The sequence below is a fragment of the Pelophylax lessonae genome (assembly GCF_965119305.1).
Source record: "Pelophylax lessonae genome assembly, chromosome: 4".
In the NCBI taxonomy this organism is placed as follows: Eukaryota; Metazoa; Chordata; class Amphibia; order Anura; family Ranidae; genus Pelophylax; species Pelophylax lessonae.
Genome location: NC_138771.1, coordinates 142,789,159 through 142,814,354, shown reverse-complemented (window position 1 = coordinate 142,814,354; position 25,196 = coordinate 142,789,159). Strand labels below are relative to the sequence as shown.

General features: G+C 42.3%; 1 protein-coding gene across 5 annotated transcripts in view; it reads right to left on the bottom strand.

Annotated features, from left to right (window-relative positions):
- SHANK3 (SH3 and multiple ankyrin repeat domains 3) overlaps positions 1–25,196 on the bottom strand; it is a 669,097-nt gene that overhangs the window by 569,270 nt on the left and 74,631 nt on the right. For all 5 annotated transcript variants that reach the window (XM_082255276.1, XM_082255279.1, XM_082255275.1 and 2 more), the window contains exon 2: positions 7,145–7,184. Coding sequence is in view for 3 of the 5 variants with exons in the window: in XM_082255279.1 (XP_082111405.1) it covers positions 7,145–7,184 (40 nt within the window). In the remaining 2 variants the exon portion in view is untranslated. The remainder of the gene's footprint in view (positions 1–7,144; positions 7,185–25,196) is intronic.

Here is a 25,196-nt window from a genome sequence, read left to right as displayed (position 1 = left end):
CCATACCTGATCTAAAGTGACTTGTAATTGAATAATAACAAGTTGCCCCAGATTTTAGTAGGGCACATGTGCAAGATCTTGTGAGTACTCCCTGAAAGTCATCAGTGATGTAGCCTTCAAAGAGTGCATCTCTGGGGTAGGGCTGCATCACCAGTGCTTCAGGGAGACCAGCTAGAAAAGTATGTTTACCAAAACTTATTTGACTGTACATCTGGCTGTGAAGTAATTTATGTCCTGGGGGGGGGGGGGGGGGGTTGGTCTAAGTATATGGAGCCAGCCACTGCTGCTCTCTCCCGATGTTGCTATATTGCTATTTGCCCAGTTGTCATGCTAATGCAGTACTTTAATACTGTCTGAGTTACTGACTTGAAAAAGGTATGCAGATCTAAGGCTGTGACTTCACTGTATGCTTGTGCCCGTTCAGTGATATAGAAGGCTCATACCTTTGAAGCAGGGACCTCTAGTCAGTTAGACATGTTTACAATGAAGACAGCTATACCAGTCTTCATATATCTCTCTCTTAATGCAGATTTCCCTTAAAGGATAACTACACTTTCATATACCGTAGTTATCTTTTAGGTTACCACCTCCCCCCCGAGGATGCCAAAAAAATCATATGTTCACTAGAGATGGGCGAACATTGGCTGTTCACCCGTTCCATTAACACCAAAATTGTCAGCCCGCCAAACGACCACAATGCACTGCACTGCTGAACAGTGCATTAGAAGCCCTGATTGGCTGCAGCAATGAACACTCTACCCATTCAGGGCACAGAGCACTGTCAGAGCCATGATTGGAGAAAGTAATGATGACTCTATCCAATCATGGCTCATTTCTCTTAGTCCCACCCCACACTATAAAAATATTCTCCACATAGCAGCTATTTGCAATGTGATATTGGCATGGAGAGAGATAGAACAGGGCTCTGTTCAGTGCTGCTAGTGAGTTAGTGTGCTGTGCTACAGTAGGCTATTGTGATTCTATTGTCAATGTAAAATATCAGTTTAATGTGAATCTAGTGATAGTGCAGTTTGAGTGTAGTTTGACTGTTCATTTTTACTTTAGTGTCATTTTAGTGTGAATCTAGTGATCGTGTCAGTTTATTTTGTCAGGGCAGGTTTCCTGCAGTACATTTCAGTGCATTAGTGCATGTTTAACATAGCATATTTCAGTGTGTTACTGCACATTTAAGGTAGTACATTTCAGTGCATTAGTGCACATTTAATACAGTATATTTCAATGTGTTACTGCACATTTTAAGTAGTACATTTCAGTGCATTAGTGCACATTTAATGCAGTATATTTCAGTGTGTTACTGCAAGTTTACCGCAGTATATTTCAGGGCGCTACTGCAAATTTAACGCAGTATATTTCAATGCTTTACTGCACGTTTAATGCAGTATATTTCAGGGCGTTACTGCAAGTTTAACGCAGTATATTTCAATGCCTTACTGCACATTTAACGCAGTATATTTCAGCACACTAGTGTAGGTTTCATAGGCACAATTAACACCAAAGGACCAATTTTTCTGCACCTGAGTGAATTTAACGGACAATTGCGCGGTCGTGCGACGCTGTATCTAAACTAATTTGACGTCCTTTTTTTCCCACAAACAGAGATTTCTTTTGGTGGTATTTGATCATCTGTGAGATTTTTTGATCATGCACTATAAACAAAAAAATAGCGTCAATTTTGCAAAAATAACAATATTTTTCACATTTTTTTAATATGAAATTTCCCAAAAAAAATGTAAAAATCAACATTTTTTAACATTTTAGGCCAATTTGTTTTATGCTACCTATGTTTGGTAAAAAAAACCCTGCAAAAAGCGTATTTTGATTGGTTTGCGCAAAAGTTATTGCGTTTACTAACTAAGGGAATTTGTAATTTTTGTTGTTTTTTTTTTTAACGAGTAATGGCCGTGCTCTGCGATTTTTTTTTGCGGGACTGCAAAATTGCGGCGGACAGATCGGACCCTTGACTGACATTTTTGACACTTTTGGGGTTACCAGTGACATTATTGCAGTAATCAGTGCTATACATATGCACTGTTACTGTAAAAATGACACTGGCAGTGAAGGAGTTAACTTTATTGGAGAGGGAGGGGTTAAGTGTGTCCCTAGGGGCGTGTTTCTAACTGTGATTGGCTGTGGCTACTAGTGTAAGAACAGAGATCAATGGTCCTACATAGTAGAACCGTGATCTCCATTCTTACACAGGGAAGAATGACAGGCGGCTTTGTTTACATTAGCCGACTGCCTTTCTTCCGGTGTAACGGACGATCGCGAGTGCCCGGCGGACATCGGGTCCACCGGGCACACGCACGGGGGGTCCGTGACCGCGCGGGAGCAGGAGCGCACCTCCGGCGGCGCGCGGGAGCTCCCTAGAGCCTCACAGGCTAGCGACGTAGTCCTACGTCGCTTTGCCTGTGAGGGGCTGACCGCTGCAGTAAATAGTCGTGCGGTGGTCGGTAAGCGGTTAAGTGTTTGACAGCAAGGCCAATTCTTGATTTCATCAAGAGTTCCTCTATAGGGTTATGGCGTGAAGGCACCTCCAACACCCAAAGACCATTTTCTTTGCACCTGTTACTTGTATCCAAAGTCTGTGAAAGAGACACCAGAATTTATCCAAAAAAATCTCTAATCTTTTTCCGAATGCACTAAATTGTGGCCTCATCATACTGACTCGTTCCCCAAGCCATTTATTTTTTCAAATAAAGAAAGCTTGACTGGAATATTTCATTATTTTGGCTTTATAAATGTCATTATTGCTGCAGCAGGTTCTTTATACGGTACAGATGTGCCACCTTACAGGCAGACTAAGGGGACCTTCCCCCCAGGCACTATATTTAAAGGAATTTTTAATTTTTATTGTTTTTTCTCATTTTTATAATTTCACTTTAAGCATCAGTAAATCACTGTTAATTTAAAAACTATGTTTTTTACATGTCCCCCGGGGCAATACCCAGGCCCCCATAACCAATGTATGCCCAATTACTTGCATATAAGCCTTCAAAATGGGCACTTTTGATTTTTCAGTTTGAGTCCCATAGACTTTGATGGAGTTCATTATTCGGTTCCGAACGTTTGCGATGTTCGAAAGTTCTGCTGCGAATGGTATAAGGGGTTGTTCAGGGCATCTCTAATGTCCACAGTCCTGACAGATGCATGCTGTGCAGCACCCATGGTGCACAGCCCCACATGGCCATATTGGGTAAATAATGTCATCACCATCCTTGCCCCTTTGTCACATGCGGGGCGGGGAATTCCCCCCCGCCACAGATCACTGGGTCAGTGGCATGCATCATGTGACAGTTTCCTGCAGATTTGTCCTGAAATGTAGCTCACCACTACTTCCAGCCCCTCCTAACTAAGAAAAATGAAGAAACAATGTTTGTCTGGGCATACACTTCCAGGAATTCCAGTTATGGAGATTTTATACATAGTAACATTGGCTCACATTGGACCAATGCAAATATATATATATATATATATATATATATATATATATACTGTAAATACAATACATGGCCGATGCAACTGGAAGCTGAAAATCACTGAAGTGGACACCGCTACACTAGTAATATTCATTTGCTTCTGGGTCACATGACAAGCAGCTGCCCTGTTGCATTGTGAACACAGATGTCTGGCCACTGGCCACAGGCGCCATTCAGAGAATGCTTTGCATTTTCTGAAAAAAGGCAAAGAGTTCTCTGATTGGACGAGGTGGAAAGGCAGGTGATGACTCTTAAATATTGCATTTGTTTTAAAATACTGGAGATACTTTCTGTAGGGAATGACTGCCCCCAACAATATATTACAATTATATCTCAGACATCGCCATTAACATACAATATTGTAAGAATGCTGAAAGCACAGGGAGACATGTGGAGAGTGAAAGGACAGATGACTGTCAAATATTTCATCTACAGCTTCACTGAAATTGATTTGAGATCTCACAGGATTACTACATAAATGAACTGATTGCAGAATGTCAAAACATACTACAAATCAAGAAAGCAAATCCTTATTTTTGATGCTTGCAGCTTAAAAAGATCAATGTCTCTGGGTGTACTCAAAAATGATTCCATTGGAGATGCTACTGTATAGCTGAAGCTGATACAGAGGAGCTTGCATCTGTTACTACTGATATGTGGCTAAAAAGTATTTTCTATTTGCCAAGTATATAAAAAATATCCATTTCCCTTCAATATAAGCTACATGTATCCATCATTGGTCTTTTGTGTCACCATACATGATTATGGTTATTTATTACAGATATTTAAATGAAGGAGATTACAATGTGTGACTCAAATGTTCAGATAACAAGGCTGCCTAGTGGTAATTATTTACTGCATTTAGCTGTCTCATACATGTTTCATATTTGCAACACAACTTTGCAACAGGCTTTCAATACTGCAAATATCCTAGCCATAGTGTTGGTGACTGTGTGCATAGCAGGCTGTAGTGATGTTACCCTTCATGGGAAAACCTACCGTTGGGGGTCATTCACTCTTGAATGATATAAATACTGTTCAAATTAAATTCTGAAAGAGAAGACTGCTTCCATCTTCTCACTGATCAATAAGCTTCCAAACTGGTAAGCTAGCTCTTTGAAAGCAGGGGAGATCTGAAAGATTGGGGCAGGATGGGGGAATAGGCACCACACAGACATTGGGAGCCTAGTTGTTCTCTTCTAGATCATGATCTGACTCTACCAAATACTTATGGCAACAGTCAGGGCCGTCTTTAACACAAGTCAAAAGGGGCAGCTGCCCTGGGCCCAGTTACTGTTGTGGGGCCCGAAGCGGCTGCCTCTTGAGCCTGCACTTCTTGCAAATAGTTGATAAGTGACTTTGGAAAGGTCCAAGAAAATGTTTGCCCAGAATCCAATTAATATTAAAGACAGCCCTGGCAACAGTGCATCATGGTTTCAGCTGATTTATTATGTAATAAGGACACATATTAGTAAAACTAAAGGCAAAACTTTTTTTTATAGTTTTGGATAGAGGGGAGAGGGATTAGAACAGCTGTCAGTTGTTATTGCTGTTTGTGGCCCCATTAACCACTTCTGGACCGAAAGATTTTCCCCCTTAATGACCAGGCCATTTTTTGCGATTGGAGACTGCATTACTTTAACGAAAAATTGCGCGGTCATGCGACGCTGTACCTAAATAAAATTGATGTCCTTTTTTCCCACAAACAGAGCTTTCATTTGGTGGCATTTGATCACCTGTGCAATTTTTATTTATTGCGCTATAAACAAAAAAAGAGCAACATTTCTGAAAAAAAAAAAAACTATATTTTTCACTTTCTGCTATATAACATTCCCAAAAAAATAAATTTTTAAAATCAGATTTTTTTCATTCTTTTAGGCCAATTTGTATTCAGCTACATATTTTTGGTAAAAAAAAATCCCAATCAGCGTATTTTGATTGGTTTCCGCAAAAGTTATTGCGTCTACAAACTTGGGGAAAGATTTATGTCATTTTTATTTATTTATTTATTTTTTACTAGTAATGGCGGCGAACTGCGATTTTTAGTGGGACTGCGACATTGCGGCGGACAGATCGGACCCCTAACACAAAAAATATGCACTGTTAGTGTACTTATGACACTGGCAGGGAAGGGCTTAACCCAGGGGTGATCAAAAGGTTAAGTGTGAGCCTAGGGGAGTGTTTTCTAACTGTATGGGGGAGGGACTTGGGAAATTAACACAGAGACCTGTGATCCTAAATAAAAGGATCACAGGCGCTCTGTGTTCATTTTAGAGAGAATAACGGTCTGCTGTGTTTACAACAGCAGACCGTCCTTCTCTTTAAGTGGAGAGTGATTGCGGGTTCCCGGCAGCATCCCCACTGCCTAATGAAGCCCCCAGGAGCGCTCCCGCCAACCGCAGTACAGGTACAAGTATATCTGCAGCGGGCGGTCGGCAAGTGGTTAAGGAGATTCACCCTCTCTTTTTGTCCTGTTTACCAGTATCTTTGAAAGTGAAAGCAAAAGAAAATCCCAGATTTTGGGTTATCCCCATAAGATTAATGGAGCGGAAATCTTCCAATGAGCACACTAGTTCTGGTGACTTGGGGGTCCCCAAGGAATTCCCTTAATTTGGAGGTATTTTCTCTTACTTCCTGTCTTGCTATGGGACAGAAAGTAAAGGGAAATCTCCGCAATGGGACATAGATAGTGAAAAAAAAAAAATATGATGGGTTATAACGCTCCCTTACTCCATACACAATAAGGTATTTGCTTATAGTTCTACTTTAACCGCTTGCCGACCGCCGCACGACTATTTACTGCGGCGGTCAGCCCCTCACAGGCAAAGCGACGTAGGGCTACGTCGCTAGCCTGTGAGGGTCTAGGCAGCGAGCGCGCGCCGCCAGATGCGCGCTCCCGCGCGGTCACGGACCCCCCCGCGCGTGTGCCCGGCGGACCCGATGTCCGCCGGTCACTCGCGATCGTCCGTTAGAGCAGGAGAAAGGCAGGCGGCTAATGTAAACAAGCCGCCTGTCATTCTCCCCTATGTATGAATAGTGATCATACGGTTCTACTATATATCGCAAAATAGGCCCTGGTCAGGAAGGGGGTAAAATCTTCCAGGGCTTAAGTGGTTAAGGAAAGAGTTCCATGCACATGAGTCCTTTCTTGATGTCAGTTTAAGGGCCAATAACCCCATGGTTAGTGAGCAAGATTTGCTTTTATATTTGGAACACACTAGACTAGAATTTTGTAATGAATAACACTAGGGCCCCATTCACACAACCATTCAAATCAGGTCCGTCTTTCAGTTTTTCAGGGGGTCCTGATCAGTCGGTCCGTTCACCCTTAGGGACCATCGGGTGTAAAGGAACAATAAAAGATGAAGTGGCTTTTTGGCATTGCTAGCTTTCCTTTTGGAATCGCAATTCTACAAGGAAGTGACAGATCTAATGGACTAGGTGTGAAAAGATGGTACACCTTTCTGTGCACACTGGAAGTTACCTGTACTATGATGTCATATGTAATATGATATGTATTATGATGTAATATGAGTGTCCTCCGCTCACATTGAACACAAGTCACCACAACTATTGCTAGGGTAGACTGCCAAAAAAGTAAATGACTTATACTTGTATACATTAAACAATGCTTTAGCTGACTCTACCTCTCGCAGATTCTGCTCACAGATGTCTGGACTTTGGTTCCTGGAAAAAAAGAATACACAAATCTTTTTACCACAAATATTGTACATCACACTCAGAAGCAAATTTCATTGTTAATCCTTTTAAACATCATTTTGTCAGAAGTATTTCTTTATATGCATATATAGCCATCATTTACTCCTCGGATAAAAGGTCTTGTCTGATGAAAAAGTAGTAGATAGTATTTTTTGGGAAAAGACCTGCTGTCTACATAAAGTTTTAAATGCTTTCAGCTTCGATTTTCAGATTTTTTTCCTCACTTCCAGTTCAGACAACCACCACCTGGACTAGAAGTTATAGAAATTAGAGAAAAATTTGAGGAAATTTCCCCAATGTGGGCAGAGACGGCAATAAAAACATGTCAGAGGTTCTAACCACACTCCTGATATATTAAAATTGGTTTTCCTGTCGAAGATGTTCCTCTTCTGTGTGACACCTGTCAAGTAGACAGAAAGTGAAGGAAAATTCCCCAAAAGGAACACAGACAGCACCATAAACTAAGACTAACACTTAAACCACAAAATAAACAGAGCAACATTCATGTTTGAAAAATCATTCAGATGAGCATGCAAAGAGGCATAAATGTTTACAAAAGCATGGCCACATACAGCCATTCATTTATATGGCAGGCTGTATGCAACACATGCCTCTTCTTGGGCTCAGGAAAGCATTAAAAAATTGCACTAGGCATACAAAATGCCAGTTAAAACCCGTATGCAGGTACCCGTAAAGTGACATGTTTTATACATGGTAACAACTAATCACAGTTAACATAAATTTACTGTGAAATATGTCTTAAATGGCCATTTAAAATGGAAGAAAAGCCTAAGTCTTACAATTCCTCAAGTGGTTGTAAAGACAGAAGGTTTTTCTCTGTCCAGCAATGTGCACAAGTACCTTGGCCATCTGGGACTCTCACTTCTGATTGGCTGAGACACAGCAGCCATTGGCTCCTGCTGCTGTCAATCAAAGTCAGTTTATCCAATCAGGAGGTAAATGGGGCGGGGCCAAACTACAGCTGTGTCTGAATAGACACACAGAGCAGTGGCTTGGCTCAGGTGCCCCCATAGCAAGCTACTTGCTGTGGGGGCACTCAGCAGGAGGGAGGGGCCAGGAGCACCAAAGAGGGACACGATAAAAGAAGGATCTGGGCTGCTCTGTGCAAAACCACTTCACAGAGGAGGTAAGTATAACATGTTTGTTATTTTTAAAGAGAAAAAATGAGACTGTAGTATCACTTTAAAATTGTTCTCTTCCCCTTCCTTCTACCTGTCCTAACTAACTAAGAGATGTGTCTACTTACCTATTTTTAATCTGCTCCAGGCCGGTCACATGATCCTGCAACTCTGGCTCAGGGGGCACTTGACAACAGCTAGAAATCACCAAAACCATGATGTCACCCATAGGCTCCCATAGCCCAGCTGTTTTTGGTGCTTCCCTCTCTCCCCTGCAGCAGCCACCCCCCCCCAAGGGGAGTCACAGTTGGGGGATCATGCGACTAGATCAGAGCCAATTAAAAATAGGCAAGTATAAGGATAGGTAAGGGGTGGGGGGTATTTTTTCTTTTATAATAGTTAGGTTAGGCTTTTCTTCCACTTTAAGTAAAGCATGTTTTGAGATATTTGGGCATTTTTCTGTAAAGTTATTTCATGTATCAAAATCGTAACAAGAGGGCAATTGCAGGTATAGAAGATAGCATGTGATAACCTAACTGAAAAAAGTTCCACTGAGCCAAATGCAAGGCATCAAATACTCCAGAGAACATGAGAAGCACTATTTGTGGATGTGAAATGGATACTATGTAACCTCAGGTTGCAATTACTTTGTTCTGAGCCCACTCACACTTTGTTAAAGAAAAGATGTACATGAAATAAAACATTCCAGAACGTTGATAGTAAGCTACTAAAATTACAGCAAGCTTCTGAAAATAACTAGCCTAATGTTCTTTGGTTATAAAAAATCATTCATATAAAAATGCTGTATTGCATACCACATTACCAAATTTATTATATGTGTATGAAAGTTATATAATAAATTTGTTTACCCGACTGATTACCGGCCCCTGTCCTCAGGGCTGTTGTTAGAAATCGCGGGGCCCCGTACAGACTACCTGGCAGGGCCCCCCAAGAATATATTTAAGATATATTTAGCTAAAATTAAAGCAAAATCACTATTAGCAGACACAAATATAACATAACTTACATAATTCCTGCTAAATCTAGGAAAAAAAACTATGTTAAATAAAAATGAAGATGAGATGAGAAAAATATACAGGCTGGGCAGTTGGAGCTCAGTGATTAGAGAGACAGAGGAAGAGAATCAAAGTTACGAATAAACTTCTGAGCAGAGATAACATTAGAACCAGTGCTGGGAGGGGGGCCCACACAAGGGAGGGGGATTAGTGAGATGACTGTCTCTTTCTCAGCAGATAAAAGCTGATAGCAGGGAGAGGGACAGATCAGATTCAGGTGCTGGAGGAAGATTTCTGTATTTTTTGTCCATCACTAATCCGCCTCTCTGTGTGGGCCCCCCTCTGTGCTCGGGCCCCCTACAAGAGGGCTGGTGGTCCCCCCCTATCAGCGGCCCTGCCTGTTCTTTCCTTTAAGAACATGTAGAGGACAGGACTGGAATTACCATGAAAAGAGATAGTCGGCAACTCCTTGCTGCTCTTTAAAATCTTCAGAACTCATTGGCTCTCCATAAAAGACACAGTGTCAGACAGAAATGTAAACGCGTTTCAGCCTTGTGGGCCTTGTTCACTGTATTCTCTAGGGCCTCTGCTTTAAAAAAAAAAAATGTTTGGGGGGGGGTTCTAACTAATTTTCTAGCAAAAATACAGATTTTTACATGTAAACAAGTGTCCGAAAAAGGCCTGGAGCTGAAATGGATATAAGTGTAACTAAACACAAAAACAAAAAATTTTTATATATTGTAGCTTACTGATCATTGTCTGGCGTGGTTTCGTTCTTTTTCACATTTGCAAGCTTTTATTATTTTATTTTCATGTGGTGATTGACAAGTAAAACACCTCCTGTCTTAGGGTGGCAACATTCACTCCTTTACTGAATGTATGGAGAAGCAGCGTAGCCGCCCTTGGACATCAGCATTGTCAATCGGTGGAGATGGTGGTGTTGGACATGGTGGTGTTGGACTGGTGAACAAGGCCCACAAGGCCGAAACCTGTTTACATTTGCTGTCTGACACTGTCTTTTATGGAACCAATAAATTCTGAAGATTTTAAAGAGCAGCAAGGAGTTACGGACTATCTCTTTTCATAATTGCCATTGTGCGACTGCCTTTCCGCACTTAGCAGCTCTGGAAAATTCCCTCATCCCATTGGGTTGTAGCACCTCACCTCTGCCTTATTTTAAGGACCAGAGTTAAACCTTCTGCCCTACTAGGCCAATTGTTTTTTGATGACCCTCTCCGACACCAGTCACACAGCTCGCCTTATCATACTAACAAGGTCAAACATCATAGGTGCAAGAGACCTGCCAAGGCTGAGATACAAAGGCCAAGCACAGCTATCCTACACTGCCAGCAGTTCATATTTAGGTGTATGGACCCAGAGTGGGTGAACTGGAAAAAAAATATTTCCAAAAAAAAAAACAGGAACTCTGCACAGAACCAAGTTGGATTATGATGGCAGTCTAGAACATTTTATCACACGTGTTACTGGATGTACCATGAATTGTAGTTGACCAGATTACATGCTGAGATCAGCATATGATATCATATGCTGTATATTCCCTGTGGGTATGTTTTCTGTTGAAGCAGATTTTCAGAGCATTGTATTATTATTGATGGGTTGTGTGTATATTGTAGCAGAGGCTGGGAAAGGGTAGTCAATCTGCTTGAGGGTATATGTAATATGCATTGTATATGTATCTGGAGGAATCTAGACTTTACATTTGTTTTTTGTTTTTGTTTTTTTTAAAGAGTTGTACATAAATAAATAAGACTTTTTATTAATATTTACATGCTTTAGGCCCCATTCCCACCTGCATGAATTGCCTTGTTGCGTTTCTGTGCTTTTCTTTTTTTTGCGCTTTTGTTGCACCACAGCATAGGGAGCACATAATTGGGTTGCCCTATGCGGGACAAACATGCCAAAAGGTTTTTTCGCAACTGCTGCGCATATTTGGGGTGCCATTAAGAAAAAATGGCACTATAGGTGCAATGTGTTGCTTGGCAAGTTTTTCATGCATTCCTGGAATGCGAAGGTGTGAATGCAGTCTGGCCAAAATCAAAACTTACATATATGATACAGTTCCCCCTGTAACATAATTACCTAGTGAACCGGCCATTAAGTTTGTTGTTTTACAGCTTCCTTTAACTACTTACTGACCAGCTGCCATCGGCAGTTTCCTGCAAATTGCAGTACCTTGCAGGCCTGGGGGTGCGCACTCTCCCACTCGCCAGCGGGGAAGCCAATCCACGGGGCTGGTGACCGCGATTGCCGCCGGCACCCGTAGTCACTCCCCATGAAGAGAGAACGGCGGTCTGCTGTTGTAAACACAGCAGACCGTTGTTCTCTCAGGAATCAATACAGAGCTTCTGTGTTCCTCCTATTTAGGATGATTGATGTCAAAGCCATGATTGGTCAAAGGCAGAGTGCATTTGGCCAATCATGGTTCAGGGGCTAAGTCCACGCCCAACACTATATAAGGCTGCTGCTTACACGGCAGCCATGTGTAGTATGTGACAATAGAGATTAGGCAGGTAGTTAGTAGATGGTGTGTTCAGTTAGTTTAGTACAGTCAGTGTAGTGTACAGGCATACTCCACTTTTCAAATGTATGTATATGTTGTAGTCCTGGGTCCCCTCTCAGTGCTCTCCAAGTTTGGTGTCCCTGTCACGTATGGTTCAGGAGCAGTGCCATGTCAAGCCGACCAAGATTTCCCATTGACACCAATGTTATAGATGGAGCAGTGCCATGTCAAGCTGACTAATATTTCCCATAGATGCCAATGTTAAAGACAGGGAGCAGTGCCATATCAAGCTGACCAAGATTTCCTATAGACACCAATGAGCACTGAAAGCTGAAAATTGGTCTGGGCAGGAAGTGGGTGAAATTGCCCTGTATTTAATTGGTTAAGGGGAACCCTATGACAGAATTAAATAAAAAAAAAAAACGGTATGGGCCCACCCCCCCCAAATCTATACAAGACCCTTATCCTGGCATGCAGCCTGGCAGGCTAGGAAAGGGGGGGGGGAACGGGCGAGAACTTCCCCCCCTTCTGAACCATACCAGGCTTCTTGCCCTCAACATGGGGAGGGTGCAGATAAAAAAAAGAAGAAGAAAATACGGTGTAGGATCACTCCAGTCTATATCAGGACCTTTGGGTCTGGTAAGGATTTTAAGGGAAATACCATGGCCAAAATTTAAAACAAAATTATGCGTGGGGTCCCCCCAAAATTCATACCAGACTCTTATCTGAGCAGGCAGCCTGGAAGGCCACATGCCCTCAACATGGGGGGGTGCATTGGCGTAGGGGGGCTCTGCCCCCACCCCAAAGCACCTTGTCCCCATGTTGATGGGGACAAGAGCCTCTTCCCGACAACCCTTGGCTGTGGTTGTAGGGGTCTGCGGGTGGGGGTCGTAATGGAAATTGGAAACCCCCTTTAACAAGGAGGCCCCCAGATCCCCCCTCCCCATGTGAATGGGTATCCGGTACATCGTACCCGTACCCATTCACCAAAAAATTGTAAAAAGGTAAAAACCACATTAACCACTTGCCTACAGTGCACTTTCACCCCCTTCCTGCCCAGACCGATTTTCAGCTTTCAGCGCTCTCACACTTTGACTGAGAATTACTCAGTCATGCAACACTGTACCCATACAAAAATTGTGTCCTTTTTTTCACACAAATAGAGCTTTCTTTTGATGGTATTTGATCAATACTGGGTTTTTTATTTTTTGTGCTATAAATAAAAAAAGACTGAAAATATCGTGAAAAAACGCATTTTTCTTTGTTTCTGTCATACAATTTTGCAAATTAGTCATTTTTCTTCACAAATTTTGGCCAAAATTTATACTGCTACTTATCTTTGGTAAAAAAAAACCCAAATAAGTGTATATTATTTGGTCTTTGTGAAAGTTATAGAGTCCACAAGTTATGGTGCTATTCATTGAAAATTGATCACACTTGATCACACCTGATGTACTGAAGGCCTATCTCATTTCTTGAGACACTAAAAGGTCAGGAAAGTACAAATACCCCCCAAATGACCCCTTTTTGGAAAGTAGACATTCCAAGGTATTTAATAAGGGGCATGATGAGTTTTTTGAAGTTGTAATTTTTTCCCACAATGCTTTGCAAAATGAAGATTTTTTTTTTTTATTTTTATTTTTTTACAAATTGCCGTATTAACAGGTTATTTCTCTCACACAGCACATGTATACTTGCAACTACACCCCAAAACACATTCTACTACTCCGCCTGAGTATGGCGATACCACATGTGTGAGACTTTTTCACAGCCTGGCCACATACAGAGGCCTAACATCCGAGTAGCAGCGTCCGGCATTCTAGGAGCACAAATTACACATATCATTTCCTGACAACCTATCGCACTTTTGAAGGCCCTGGAGCACCAGGACAATGGAAACCCCCATAAAATGACCCCATTTTGGAAAGCAAACAGCCCAACGTATAATTTTTGAGGCATAATGAGTCTTTTGAATATGTCATTTTTTTCCACAAGTTTTTGGAAAATGTGGAAAGAAAATGAAAACACATTTTTTTTACACAAAGCTGTCCATTTATGCAATATTTCTAACACATCGCATGTACATAGCAAAACTTGCACCCCAAAATACATTCTGCTATTCCTCCTGAGTATGGCGATACCACATGTGTAACACTTTTTCACAGCCTGGCCACATACATAGGCCTAACATCCAAGTAGCGCTTTACACAAAGTTGTCCATTTATCCACTTTAAGACTGGGCCTATTTTTGACACTTGGTGTTTACAAGCTAAAATAATTTTTTTTGCTAGAAAACTACTTTGAACCCCCAAACATTATATATTTTTTTTTAGCAGAGACCCTAGAGAATAAAATGGAGATCGTTGCAATATTTTTTATCACACCATATTTGCGCAGCAGTCTTCCAAATGCGATTTTTTTGAAAAAAATTCACTTTTTTGAACTAAAAAATAAGAAAACAGTAAATTTAGCCCAATTTTTTTCCATAATATAAAAGATAATGTTACGCCGAGTAATTAGATACCCAACATGTCATGCTTCAAAATTGCGCATGCTCACAGAATGGCGCCAAACATTGGTACTTAAAAATCCCCATAGGCAACATTTTAAAAATTTCTGCAGGTTACTAGCTTAGAGTTACAGAGGAGGTCTAGGGCTCAAATTATTGCACTCGCTCTAACGATCGCGGCGATACCTCACATGTATGGTTTGAACTCCGTTTACATATGTGGGCGGGACTTGCGTATGCGTTTGCTTCTGCGCGCGAGCTAACGGGGACAGGGCGCTTTAATTTTTTTTTTTTTTTTTTATTCCTATTTATTTTATTTATTATTTTTTTATTTTTACACAGTTTAAAAAAAAAAAATGTTTTGATCATTTTTATTCCTATTACAAGGAATGTAAACATCCCTTGTAATAGAAATTGGCATGACAGGTCCTCTTTATTGTGAGATCTGGGGTCAAAAAGACCTCACACCTCACAACTACACTAAAAAAGAAAAAAAAAAAAAAAAATTGTTGAAAGAGGGAAAAAAAAAAAGCAAAAAAAAAAAGCGGCCCTTTAAACCGGTTGCTAGGCAACGTCTTTTGACGTAGCTCCGGTCCTCCAAGACCATAGAGTTGAGTGAGGGCCATCTTGCCCTCACTCGACTTCCTGTCTCTGAGGATCCGGGACCGGATAGTTTTCCCCGCTGCCGGCGGGTCCGGTAAGCTGGGAAAACGTCTGGGACGCGGCAGGAGGGGGGGGGCACCTCTTCCCCTGCACCGTAAGGGTAATTCCGCGGCGAATCCGCCACTGGGACCACCCTTATCTGAAAGCCGACCGCCCGCCGTTTCAAAAAATACCGGGGTTATGGGGGCTATCTGCTGCCATAACCCCAGTATTTAGCTTTTAATGGCCGACGCATATAGTCGTTAGGCGGTCAGTAAGTGATTGCATGTATATGGCAAACAGGTGACGATGACTGACGGGGTGACAGGTGACGATGACTGACGGGGTGACAGGTGACGATGACTGATGGGGTGACAGGTGACGATGATTGATGAGGTGACAGGTGATGATGATTGATGAGGTGACAGGTGACGATGATTGATGGGGTGACAGGTGACGATGATTGATGAGGTGACAGGTGATGATGATTGATGGGGTGACAGATGACGATGATTGATGGGGTGACAGATGACAGTCACTGACGGGGTGACATGTGATGATGATTGATGGGGTGACAAGTGACGATGACTGATGGGGTGTCAAGTGACGATGACTGATGGGGTGACAGGTGACGGTGATTGATGGGGTGACAGGTGACGGGCGATGGTCACTGATGGGTGACAGGTGACGGGCGATGGTGCACGGCGGTACTGATGGCAGTCTCTGGTGACCGGTGAACTTTAGGCTATGTTCACATGTGAGCGTAGCGATCACGGTCAGAATCACTGCGATTCTGCCCGTGATCCAGAAATCATTGCAAATTGCGGGGCGCCTGTGCAATGCCTGTGATTTGCAATAGCACCCCAAATGCTGTGCGATGTTGCTGCGATTTCCGCCTGCCGAATCGCGGTAACATCGCGCAAACAACGCATGACGCCCCAAAGAAACTCTTGTACCTTTTTTGGGCGTCATGCGATGTTTGCGCGATGTTACCGCGATTCGGCAGGCGGAAATGGCGGCAACATCGCACAGCGTTTGGGGTGCTATTGCAAATCAGGGGCAACGCACAGGCGTCCCGCGATATGCAATGATTTCCGGATCGCGGGCAGAATCGCAGTGATTCTGCCTGCGATCGCTGCGCTCACATGTGAACGTTATGGGTGTCAATTTCTGGGCACTGATGAGGTGACTGTTGGGTGACAGGTGACATTGGGGGGGGGCTGAGGACTGTGTGGGGACCTTTATTAGTGTGATTTTTACTTTGTGACATGTGTACAGAGCAGTAACTCACTATTTCTAGCTCTTCTCCCCTCATACTGGAAGCTGTATGAGGAGAGAAGAGCTAGTAACACTGAGTTACTGCTCTTTGTTTACATTTTCTGATCGGCTGTGAATGGATTCACAGCCGATCACATAGTAAACAGTCACTATCAGTCACTATCAGTGACTGTTTACTACCGCCGGTGACAGCTGTGTTCCTACGGAACACAGTGCCACCGACATGACCGCGCTGCGCGCTCCCGATCGCGCATGCGCGGTCATCTAGTGGGCGCCTTCATTGTGATCGGCTGTGTCATTGGAACACAGCCGATCACGTGGGAAACAGCCGCGCCCATTGGCTGTTTCCCCCCTGCCGGTGACGGGGGGTGTCCCGGGGACACCCCGACACCGGCAGTGCAGGGCGGCGCGCCCGCGATCGCGCGCCTGCCCTGCTTAAAGTGCCGCCGTCATATGACGGCGGCCCAGGATAATGGTCGCTCCGCTCCGCCGTCATATGACGGCGGGCGGGCGGCAAGCGGTTAAACAGTTTTTGACAAGTCCTTTATTGAAAAGATGTAAATCCATCGATAATCACAACGCCCACCAACCCCAAAAAAAGAAAAATTGTAAAAAACGCTTCGCCTCCTAAGAGACTACCCGCCGTATGCCCGATCTTCGGCTTTGACAGTTCTTTTTTTAGGCAAGGGCCGGGGCCACCCGGCTAAGTCACCCGGTGGCAACACCCCTTTTGATGCTATGTGATGATCTCTTTTTAATAAAGGACTTGTCAAAAGTGGTTTTTACTTTTTTGGTTTTTACTTTTTTTACACTTTTTTGGTGAGTGGGTTTGGGTACCTTGTTAAAGGGGGCTTCCACATTTCGATAAGCCCTCCATCCGCAGACCCCGACATCCATAGCTCAGGGTTGTCAGGAAGAGGCCCTTGTCTCCATCAAATAGGAGACAAGGTGCTTTAGGGTGGGGGGAAGAGCCCCCCCTATGCCAAAGCAACCCCCCTTATGTTGAGGTCATGTGGCCTTCAAGGCTGCATGCTCGTATAAGAGTCTGGCATGGATTTTGGGGGGACCCCACGCAGTATTTTATTTTTTAATTTTGGCGTGGGGTTTCCCTTAAAATCCATACCAGACCCGAAGGGCCTGATATAGACTGGGGGGATCCTACGCTGTTTTTTTCTTTTTTTTTTTTTATCTGTTTTGCCAGGAGCCGACAATACATTACAGCCGCAAGCAAGTTTACATTACATTTTTTCCTTTAGAAATGTCAGGCTCTATACATCGTAGAGATGCACTACTTTACAGGCACATTAGGGGACCCCCAGGCATGATATTTAAAGGAATTTTTTATTTTTATTGTTTCACTTTAAGCATCAATAAAATCACTGCTGAAAAAATGATCTTTTAATTATGTTTTTTTAAAATTGTTTTAAAAAAATTTTTTTGCATTGATACATGTCCCCCAGGGCAGTACCCAGGTCCCCATACACTTCTATTCCAATAACTTGCATATAAGCCTTTAAAATTAGTACTTTTGATTTTTCATGTTCATATCCCATAGACTTGAATAGAGTTTGCATGTTCGCTAGAACTTTTTCCCTGTTTAAGATATTCTGGTGCAAACTGAACAGGGGGGTGTTCGGCCCATCCCTAGTTAACACATTGGGGTTAATTACTAAAGGCAAATAGACTGTGCACTTTTCAAAGTGCAGTTGCACTCTACAAGTGCAGTTACTCCAGAGCTTAGTAAATGAAGAAGAGCTCTGCTGACTTTCACCATCCAATCATGTTCAAGCAAAAATGTTGTTTTTTTATTTTCCTTTTATGTGATTGGGTATTCTTTGCAAAATGAAGCTTTACCTCATTTACTAACCTCTGGAGCAACTGCACTTTGCAACGTGTACAGTCTATTTGCCTTTAGTAAATCAACCCCATTCTATCCAACAGGACCTGGTACACTCCCATTTTCCATTTAAATATGGAACAAGATAAAAAAGTTATTGTTTAACATCATTGATGAGGCATCCACAAGTCTGCCGTGGATCCCCCAGGCTGTCCCATTAATTCTGGACATGGTTCACTTACAGAACATGTTAATGAATACGTAATCAAATTCTTCAACCATTTGTCACAAACCAACCTCCTTATGTGAGAGACACTTTACATTTACTAATGTTTTTGCACAACCTGATGGTTCCACGGCAGACCCTGTTACTAACCTTGGATATAGAGGTCTTATATTCCCCACTACAGGGGGTTATAGAAGGTCCTAAATACACAAGAGCGCTAAACAAAAGTAGACACAATATGTTTGTGTTGGAACTCCTGGAATTCCAATTAACACATAAATAAGTGTACAAACCACCAAAGGTACTTTTGCCAGGCACAAGATACTGCCATGGGCATCAAGTATGTCTGGCATTTGCCAACGTTTACCTGGGATACTGGGAGACCTGGCTCTTCAGCGAAGAGTGGGCGTCAGTGTACCTGGCCAGGATTTTGCCCTGGTAAAGGTACATCAACAACGTCCTCATCCTGTGGACAGGAACTAGACAGGAGGCCCTGGAATTTGTTGATAGTTTGAGAAGTAATAATTACAACCTGTCCTTTACCAGCAAGCGTGACCCACAGTAGGTTTATTTCTTGGATCTGATTTTAGAATTGGGAGACGACAGTGGGATTAGAACTAAACTGTACAAGAAAACGACCGCCACCAATAATCTCCTGCATGCAGATAGCTTCCACCCTAGGTCATTAGTTCGTAATAAACCTGTGGGGCAATATGAACGTGCATGTCGCAACTGCACAGAGGATACAGACTTTGAAATGGAGGCTGAAAATCTGAGAAAAAGATTTATCCAACGTGGCTATCGGAGGAGGTGGTTGGGTAATGCCCCCTTTTAGAGAGCGAAGGATAGTGATAGAGAGTCCCTAATTTTACGGCAGACAAGTACAGATGAGGGTAAAACACCTATTACTAGAATAAGCTTACAATTTAGTGAATTGGTGAATTGGTACCTAAGGTTAGGGACATTTGTGCCACACATTGGTACCTTTTGACAGATGAGGATGTGGTTAGAAAATTGGTGTTGGACCACCCACAATTCATCTGCAGAAGGGCCCATTCATTGAGTCATTTACTCGCCCATAGTGATATTTCTTGGTGTCCCTCTCCTCGGGGTATTTATAGAGGCATAAGGAGATGTGACACCTGTGATTATTACATGTATGTGACTTAAAGTGATTCCCTTACTTTATCTAATGGTAAAGTTTTAAAATGCAAGGGACAGGCTAACTGTAATACATCAGGTGTTATTTATGTACTGACATGTATTTGCGGGGCATATTATATCAGAAAAATGATAAGAAAAGTTAGGAGAAGGCTCCAGGATCATATATATATGACATTGCCACATATTACTTAAAGGCACCCGTAGACAGACACATATGCTTTAGTCACTATAGATACAGTACATAATAAAAATGCTGGGTTTTGGAAGTAGTCAAACCCAACCCCAGAGGAGGTAATTTTGATCAAATTATTCTACAGAGAGAACAGAAATAGATTTGGGAATTGGGAGCAGTCAATCCCCCAGGTTTGAATGACAGTTTGTCCTTTGTCCCCTTTTTGGCTTCATTTTCCTTTTGTGTTGTGCATTTATTTGTGTTTGACCTTTGGCATTTCTCTTTCCTGTGTGCTAATATATATTGTTCCTTGTGTCCTAACACATTGTATAATATGATATTATCTATGGGGTATTTACAATAGTGATATATATTTATATAGAATATTCCACTGTTTACAATCCTATATTTTTTCTTTTTTCTTTTTCTACAAGTTTTGTGCTGTAATTGGAAAGACATTTATGATTATTCTGTCTCCCACTGTCTCCTGGGCATTGTATATGCCACCACATTCACATGTGCAGTGACGTCATTATGGGTGCGCCATGATGCTTTTTACGTTTATTTATGTCGAGCGCAATGACGTCACAACGTTTAATTACGTCATGATGTTTTTTGCCATTTTGGCACCCATAGTAAGCACATTTACAAACATTTTAAATGGGTGACAATTGCCTCTGAACAGCTGACATGACCGGCTCCCATGATGCAAGATTCTGGGATACCTCCTCCCCTATATCCTCCATCCATTTAAGGGAGCATGGCTTCTCTGGATATGGACTTAGAGACCACCACTTTCTACAGCTTGGACTTTTCAAGACCCAGATGGATGGCTAAGTACTATTTTATCTACTTAAGTATTATATGGCTTGGAAACGTTCCCTGATAAAAACTGATGGCTCCCATGCTGGGCAAATATAAACTACACACCACAGAGTTGGAGAACCTCTCCTGTGTTGATCTAGTTGCCTACAAAGGGGGTGTATAGGGTGCCATGCTACAAGTTATATGAATGTTATAGGTGATGACAGGGGCACCTCTCCCTGGGAGTTTTCCATGTATGCCTAATGCTTCATACATGTGCCATAACTCACTCTGGCTCCACGCTGCTCATTTGGAGGGTGGTCCTATAACACACTTACATTAAAAGACATCCTCACAGACTTGAAATGTTATTTAGCCACATGCAGTGGCCCATCAACTCTGTTTATTTGTCGGTTGGTCTCACTCTACAATCTATCAGAAGATCCCTTAATGAACACCTAGTTACATGCAATATGGAGGAGAAGTGTTAATATTGTGATCTAGTTCATATAGATTGTGCCCCCACTGGGGTATACATACCTATGAACACTTAAAATGGCATAATTATTTTTATTTTTCCCTTTTTTTTTTGGGGGGGGGGGGGATGTTTACACAATTTTCCAGAAGCTGACATGGTTGGATTTTTAGTCATTGGCCAAATATGATTTTATTTTATTAGTTAGATAGTGGGTTTTTCGTATGTTCCAGGTTATAAGTGTTTAATAAAGTTATTTTTCTTAATTACTACATGTGTCAGGCAACTTTTCTGGGTCTCTTATGGTGTCTATATATACACATCCACTTAGCGATACATTATACTTTTACATATTGAGGTTGAGCTCAATTTGTTTTTTTTTTCCTCTTTCATGTATGCATGCACTGACAGTTCCCTCATAACACAATTAAAGTTATTTTTTTTTCTTCTGTCTTAAGGTCACATTTTATATGTTTTTTACACTTCTCAACCTAACCTAATTTTTTACCTAACAGAATGGACACAAACCACGACTCCCTCCAGTGGCAACACTCTCAACCTCGTATTCTCCCACCTCTGCACTCCCTGCAAACTCTCTAACACCCTTTTCCTCCCTTTCGATCACGACCTTATCAGTTTCACACTCTCCTTGTCTCCTACCTCCCATGCCTTCAACTTGCAAACAGCTACGTCACCTCAACCCTTCCCTTCTTCATTCTGCTACTGACTGCCTTTATGATAAAATTGCAGCCCTGTCCTGGCCAGACCTGGTCACTTGTGTTTACAACAACATACTCTCATCCTCCTTGGACACACTGGCTTCTGTCTCTACAGGCAGAACCAGACCTTGCCTGCTACAATCCTGTCAAACAGATGACACCATAAGTCTCAAGAGATGCAGCTGTGCTCTTGAGTGAGCATGGCATAAAACAAAATGCCTGCAATACTTCACCCTCTGCAAAGTTGCTCTTCTCAAATACAACTGCCTCCACGCTGCTAAACAAACCTACTATACCACTCTCATCAAACCCTCTCCAAACCCGGTCAACTCTTTTTTCCTACCCTTGACTTTACCCCCCAACTTACTTACTGCCCAAAATTGACACAATTCCTGATGAGACATCCAGCGTCCAGCATTCTCCCCCAACCAACACACCAGGTCCAACACAGCACTCAATAATTTCCTCCTTCAAACTTTTTACCACTGAGGAAGTTGCCAAACTCCTTTCCACGACCCACCTCACCACCTGTTCCATGACAATTACAGCAACCACCTTCCTGCTCTATCATAAACTCTCTAACTCACATCTTTAACCTCTCCCTCTCCTCCAGCACCTTCCCTCCCCGCTCAAGCATGCACTGGTTACCCCAATACTTAAAAAACCCTCACTGGACAAAACCTGTTTGAATAACTTAAGACCCATCTCCCTGCTCCCATTTGCCTCCAAGCTTCTTAAACACTTTGTCCGCAATCGTATAAGTTGCTATCTCACTGACAACAACCTTCTCGATCCCCTACAGTCTGGCTTCCGCCCACAACATTCCACTGAAATTACCTCACTAAAACTCACCAATGACCTACTAACTGCTTAAGTCAACGGACGGTACTCCATACCCATAGTATAAGACCTTTTTGCTGCTTCTGACACAGTAGGTGTAATCCTAGACTCTGACCTCTCCTTTAGCCCCCACAGGAAATCACTGGCTAAATCTTGCCACCTTAACCTTCGCAACATCTCCAGAATTTGCCCCTTCCTCACTAACGACACCACAAAACAACCTATTCGCTCCTTGGTTATTTCCTGCCTTGACTACTGCAACTCCCTCCTCACTGGCCTACCTTTACACAGGCTATCCGCCTTTCAGTCTTTTATGAATGCTGCTGCTGGACTAATACACCTTACTAACCGATCTGTGACTGTTGCTCCTCTCCATCAATCTCTTCACTGGATTCCCTTACCCCCATCGTAAAAAAATTCTAAATACTAACCACAACATACAAGGCCATCCACAAAATTTCCCCCAGCTAATTCACCAATCTCATCTGCAAATATTGCCCAAATCTCCAAAGACCTTCTGCTCTCAAGCTCCCTTGTTACCTCCTCCCATGCTCGCCTCCAGGACTTCTCCACAGCCTCTCCAATCTTCTGAAACTCCCTGCCCCAGTATGTCTGGCCAGCTCCTACCCTGTCCGCCTTTAGGCGATCTTTGAATATCATTTATTCAGGGAAGCCTACCACACCTCCACCTAAGAGCTGTACTTGAGTCACCCCCACCAAAGCATCCCCTGCAGCTATTACCTTTTGTACCACCTCAACCTCCCTTTAGATTGTAAGCTCCATGAGCAAGATCCTCCTATTCCTTTTGTATTGAACTGTATTGTAATTGTATTGTCCCCCTTTATATTGTAAGGCACTGGGTAAACTGTTGGCACTATATAAATCCTGTATAATATTAATATTGCCATATGGTTCTGAAAATATAATGGTGCTGTCATCATATGTGTTCTCTGTCTTTTTTACCCTGCTTGGAGACCCATTATTTCTTCAATACAACACGTTTGAAATGTGAAAAAAGGAAAAGGTCCATAGCCTGGTACAGTTTACTTTAAGAACATGCTAGCTGTCTCTGAACCAAATAAGCAACTACAAAATGCTTTACCTTCGTCTATAAAGACATGCTTTAGTCAGGGAAAAAATATTATGCAAAACATAATATCAGGTTATGTTCATTTGGCATTTATTTGTAGTATATGTGAACTCTAAAAATCCCTGTACTGAAGTTTATAACTTGAGCACCTTTAGTTCCCAGCTGCTATAATGATTGCTTTTATTAAAAATGAATGGGTTTACTTTTTGGCTCAGCTTATATGGTCTGCATTGGCTAGTATGGTGTTGAATGGCTTTTACCACAAGCACACCTTTGAGGTTATAGCATTGGTAATAATAATTAGTACAGAATAGCAGACCATATTGCTAGAAGCTGACCTAATTTACTTAACATTTCTCTTCTCAAGGTTCACATGCCAATACAAAATGTTAAAATAAATTTTGCCATGGGGGGGGGGGGGGGGGGGCATAGGACCCTTGCCATGATGACACCTGTCCTTGTACTGGGCAGGTGTTCAAGAGGGAACTTCTTGCTGAAGGGCATGATTGGGAAAGGTTATAAGTTCTCCAAGCCATCTTGGGACAAGGTCAATCAAATAGGGTAAAAAAACTAAAGACATAACTTTTTTTTCATTTTGGAGTATGGGAGGGTTATAACACCTGTCAGGGTTTTTATTTTCCATCTTTGTCACATTTGGGAGATTTCCCTTCACTTCCTGTTCCATAGCCAAGATGTGAAGTGAGAGGAAATCCTGCCAATGTAAGGGAATCCCTGGTTCTCATCAGGGTCACTAGAACTAGTGTTCATATTGAAAGATTTTCCTTCATATAATGTTTAGGGAACAACCAAAAATTTGGAATTTTCTTTTACTTTTACTTTCAATGATAATGGTAAACAGGACAAATTGAGAGGGTGAATCTTCCTAACAGGGGCACAGACAGCAATAAAAACCTGAGAGGGGTTCTTATCTCTCTCCACTATATCCAAAACTAGAAAAAACGTTTTGCCTTTATACTTTAAATTCTGGCAAGCCAGTCACTATTGTTTTCAGTCAAGGGAGGTTGGTGCAAGGGAAGTCTCTAAACTACTTCCAGATTCATATACACAAAAACACGTTTGCCCAATATCTGTGCCATTACTGGAAAGTTTGTACGGTGGACATATCATGCATGATCTGGCTAGCAGAAAGCTTGCTTGATCTAACTCAAGTTTTGTAATGAAAAACACAATCCACTCTAGGTGTTCTACATACACTGTAAGCAAATTAGCAACCTTTGTTTTACAGAAATAACTGTTTCTTCGTCTTCATTCCAGACTAGTATCTGAATGGGAGTGTCTACTTTCTTTATAACCACTGTAGCGCCTCCCCCCCCCCTAACCTCCAGAGGCCTGGTGGTGAGCCCCAGAGACAGGGAGGTCCGACATCCCTCCTCAGGGTGCAAATTACTAGGCATGGTGGGTGGTGAACAAGATAGAAGGCAGGGCGCCAGTCACTTTTATGCTTAAACAAGGAGAAGTTTATTTCTCACCACAGGAACAAAAATGGGAAAGTGGGGTAGGGCACAGGACAGGCTCTGAGGAAGAGG